This window comes from Adiantum capillus-veneris, chromosome 22 (genome assembly GCF_014529385.1).
Source record: "Adiantum capillus-veneris isolate H3 chromosome 22, ASM1452938v2, whole genome shotgun sequence".
Classification (NCBI taxonomy): Eukaryota; Viridiplantae; Streptophyta; class Polypodiopsida; order Polypodiales; family Pteridaceae; genus Adiantum; species Adiantum capillus-veneris.
The window spans coordinates 127,170,158-127,174,782 of record NC_140952.1 but is presented as its reverse complement, the minus strand read 5'-3'; the positions used below and the strand labels follow the sequence as shown (position 1 = coordinate 127,174,782).

Here is a 4,625-nt window from a genome sequence, read left to right as displayed (position 1 = left end):
ATATTGAATTCATGCTAGTGTATGCATAAATTGGTTGTAAAGATTTCCAGAAACCTTTAAGATACTACTTCAAGACATACCACTGTTTTATTTGGTGTCAGCTTTTTCTTGAAAGCTTGTATATCCACTTGCATTCGATCGATAACATAACGACCTGATGATGTTTGGAAGATGGTTTGTGAAGAATCAAATACGAGCTTTAGGATTTGCAAAGTTTGAGTTCAGTGTCACAAGTGGTATGATAGGCTTGCATGTTATAGAGCTATGTTACTTGGTAAAGAGTGTGGGTCAAGAAAACAGGAACCATCTTCCTAATCAATGAAAATTTATATAATCCTTGCTTAATAGGAGCTCCAAAGGTTGTAGGGCCTTAAATACATCTTTAAAAGCTTCCAAAGGTTGTTTGGCATTTAGCCATGCATGTGTACATTTTCCTCCATTGTATATGTGCTTTGTGCATCGTCCTCGGTAACTACACATTTTAAATGTACAGGTTAATTCCAAATATTTTCTTGTACACCAAGTTAGTTGTGGTTTCAATCCCGAATGTAGTGTGCACCAACATCTTCATTCTACTTGGGCTCTTGTAAAGTCACATGTGGGTGCGAGCTTTCGTCATCCACACATAGTACCTCTACAAAAGCTTTCCTTCCAAGATTTGTATTACCCCACCTTTTACGACCACCTAGAAGTGTGTCCCAAACCACAATATTGGCACCAATTGGCATTCTCCTCAACATCATCGAGGATGTATCTGAATGACCCAAGCAACCAAGTAAAACCATGAGGGCATGATGCTCAAACCGAGGAAAGATACCAAAATCTTTACTTATAACCTCAAAGTATGTGTGAGACCTATCCACAAGCACCCAAAACATGGACAGATGTGCTGGAGTCTGGACAGACTCCTGCTTGCATCTGTTCAAAACATCTAATGGCTTCCTTACCATGCTCACATTTGCCATACCCTGATATCAGCACATTCCATGCGTTTACAATTCCTCTACTTTTGCAAGCAGCCCAGCTTTTGAATACATTCCAATCCCTGCACTGCCCACAACCAGGTCTCTTTGCATGAACCCCATCCGAGCTCTCTCTGTATGCCCTTATCAATGACCCCTACACTGCAGTAAGCTTTCAAACCACAAACAAATGTAAAAAAATTTGGTAGGACGCCTTCAAGCTCCATTCATTCAAAGCAATCTAGAGCTTCCTTTCCAGTCTTGGTTGGTATACGTTGCAACAAGGGTCATCCATGAAACGATATCTCAATAGAACATACTGTCAAAGACTCCCTAAGCTTTCATAACTGAGCCAAATTCTACATACATATCAATCAAAGCACTACTACAAATGACAGAGTATCTTCTTAGAAATCCTTAGCCACTTCTGAATCACCCATGTCTATGGATCTAGTGCTTCTACAAGCTTTCAAGATGCAAACGTCAATACTGCATCTGGTGAAATGCCATCTGCTTGCGTTTTCCTAAAACACGTCAATACTTCATCACCGTCTCATGTTGTGCATATCCTTCAATGAGTGCATTCCATGATATAGGACAATCAAACAATTCCAGTGCACTTTGGAGGAAGCCACATTTTGCATACCTTGTCGACCAAGGCACCGCCAACACAACCAGATTTCCACTAAGAAACCATTCCTTGCAATCTCAGTATGCATCTTTATGCCTTTGTCAACACATCCAGTACTACGACATGCTTTTAGAAAAAAAAACTAAGGTGCTGAAGTCTGGACATACACGTTCAATCTGCATTTGTTTGAAACAATCGAGTGCTTCCTTGCCCTCCTCATGTTTGGCATATCTAGACATAAGTGCATTCCAAGTGATCACATCCCTAGTGGGAAGCGTTTCAAAAACTTCAAAAGAGACTTTCAAAGAACCACAATATCCATACATATCAACTAAAGCATTACCAACAACAAGCTCCCTTTCTTTAATGCCCTCACACAAAATCTCTAGATGGTATGCTCTTTCTTTTCTTTTTTTTCCGAGAAAAGATCCTTCTATTAGTTCTCATTCTATTAGTTAATGAGAACTGCCCATAGGGCTACAACCACCTCTGCAAGAGAGGGCTACAACAAGCATGATGGGGAGACTCTCCCAATGAAAAAACAGCATATATACAATGAGGCTAAATCAAGAAATGGGAGGAGGGAAGCGCCACACAGGTGGACAGTAGTGCCATCTGAGCACACCCTGGACTATGGTGTAGAAAGGCCCAGGGCGCCAGAGTCGAAGGAAGGCCTCGCGGCGCTCCCGCATGCGTGCTGCCCTGTAGTCCCTGAAGCTGTCCTCTGAGAGTATGGATCAACTCTAGCCAAAAGTCACGAACAGTCTCTGCTGGTGGCACAAGGCGAGCCTCAAAGATGCGGAAACAGCGGGCCCGCCAGATGAACCAAAGTGTCAGGCCACTGATGAGCTCCCAACACTCCTCTCTCTCACTGCACCACTCATGTGGAGTAAGCTCTGTAGTAGCAGGCTAGAGTGTAGGTCGCCCCCCCTGCATCACTATCATCCTGTTGGTGGAAGATAGCTCAAACTGAAGTGTCGGGCCCGTGAGGGTGGACCAAGCCGCTGCCCCCCAAGTGTATTGTCGAGCCGTGGAGAGAGCAGGCATCAGTCGAAGAACTCGTAGCCACACCTGCTGGGCCGAGGGACAGTCCCAAAGACAGTGACGCTGACTCTCCACCAAATGGTCACAAGCTGCACATGTGGCCGAGAGACCACTATGCACTAGCCAGCTCCCTACTATTGTAGCTCTATGTGCGACTAGCCACTAAAACAAGGTGACTCGCCTCAGCTGTCTGGAGTCCCACAACCTCTCCCAAAAGTCTGCCAAGAACTCGACTGTGAGACCCTCCTCCTGCCAATGACGTGCTGCAGCGACGCGGGCCTCTCTCTGTGCTGCTAGTATATGACGTCCCAGTCGAACAGTGTACTAAAAGAACGGGACTCCTGGGTGGTCTGTAGAAGAGAAGGGGTCTCTCCATAGCCACTCACCAGGATCCCACTGTACTCGTACCAGCAGACAACACTCCCAAGCCCATAGCCTCCAGTGTCCTGTCTCAAGAACTGCTGGGTCAGGGTCTATGACGCAGGTCCTCCCACAGATGCCCACTACTCGGATCCTCTGAAAACAGCACTCTGCTACCTTCGGGGCCTCTACTACCACTCGTTGTAGTCGTCCCCCACCCTGAAGCTCGAAGAACAGGGCTGAGACAGACTCTGAGCAGGCCCTGACTGAAATGAGAACCTCCAGTCGTGTGAAGGCTCCCATCTACCGGGGTGCTACCGGCTCGAGTTGTGTGAGCCACTCAGCTGGAACTGACTCTGAGATGTCCTGACACATGCTCTGCACCCTTCTCATGCCTTGTAGAGCTGGAAACCCTGCACCTCCTCTGACAAACCTATGAACTCTAGCCAGCCACCTAGAGAGCGCGCTAGAACTGTTAAGTATGGAGCCTGATTTACCCTTGTAATTTTCTGTGGTAAAAGCGCACATTTGTAAGGCCCCCATTATGAGGAGAAGCCATCGTGCGTGAAGGAAAATCACTCACCGGAAACCAAAATTTTCACGGACAAGAATCAGGGGCAAAAATTTTCGCCGGAATATTATGGCCGGACGGCGGCCGGAAAGTGGTCGGAAAACAACCGGTCGGTTGGCTGGTGGTTGGTAGTCAATGGCCGATGGCCGGTGGTCGGAAGTCAATGGCCGGTGACCGGTGGCCGAATTCAAAAGCGGACTTGTCTTCTCAAGGGCGGCCACACATGGGCGGATTGGAGGGTCCGATTTGGACTTATTCGCACAAGGGCGGCTACACATGGCTGTCTCTCATAAGAGAGGGCAGCCTTTTTGGCCTATAAAAGGAGGCCATTTCTACACACATTTCATAGTGTGAAGTTGATGCAACAAGGTGAGTGTGAGGTGGTGAGAGTGAAGCAAGGCGGGAGCTCCATTAAGGGTATAATCCCTTTGTAAACTACTTCTTGTTTTGAAGTACTAAATCCATTGAGTGGCTGCTTTCCCGTGGATGTAGCCCACATTGGGTGAACCACGTATATCGTGTGTACTCTCTCTCTTTCTCCCTCTACTCTATAATCTCGTGTATATAAATCTGTCTCTCTCCATTAAGTAATCTACTCAATTATCTATTTAGCTACGTCTTATTTCCTAACAAGAACTGCTGCCATGGGACCCCAAGAAACATGAGGGGCACTACAAAGATCTGGGCCAAGCAGGTCCCAGTACTCCAAGAAAAAGCTGGGAGTCAACCCATCCTCACCTGGACAGCTACCACGAGGGAGGGCCCTAAGAGCCGTGTGCATCTCCTCAAGCTGAAGTGGCATCTCTAGCCTCTGGTGCATCTCCTCTGTCACAAGACAAGGCATCTGTGCCCAAACCTTCTCCCTACATGCATCCTGCCACTCTGACTGGGGCTCAGTCGATAGTAACTCACAGTAAAAGTCAGTAGCAACTGCATGCATATCCTCGGGCTCACAAGCAACTGACCCATTCGGTCTCCTCAACTGATTGACCTTGGCATGCGAGTGCTGAGGTCCCACTGTCTCAAAAAAAGCACCAGTCACTCTGTCACCCACCAC

The 4,625-nt window shown here is 47.1% G+C and overlaps 1 protein-coding gene across 1 annotated transcript; it reads right to left on the bottom strand.

The window, feature by feature from the left end:
- Window positions 1-855: 855 nt before the first annotated feature.
- Window positions 856-1,919, bottom strand: LOC147430187 (pentatricopeptide repeat-containing protein CRR2, chloroplastic-like). The gene is made up of 3 exons (XM_086495110.1): window positions 1,761-1,919; window positions 1,609-1,647; window positions 856-1,119 (listed from the first exon to the last, which is right to left on the bottom strand). The coding sequence occupies exons 1-3, from the start codon at window positions 1,917-1,919 to the stop codon at window positions 856-858; spliced, it is 462 nt and encodes a 153-aa protein (XP_086351236.1).
- Between the last annotated feature and the right edge of the window lie 2,706 nt (window positions 1,920-4,625).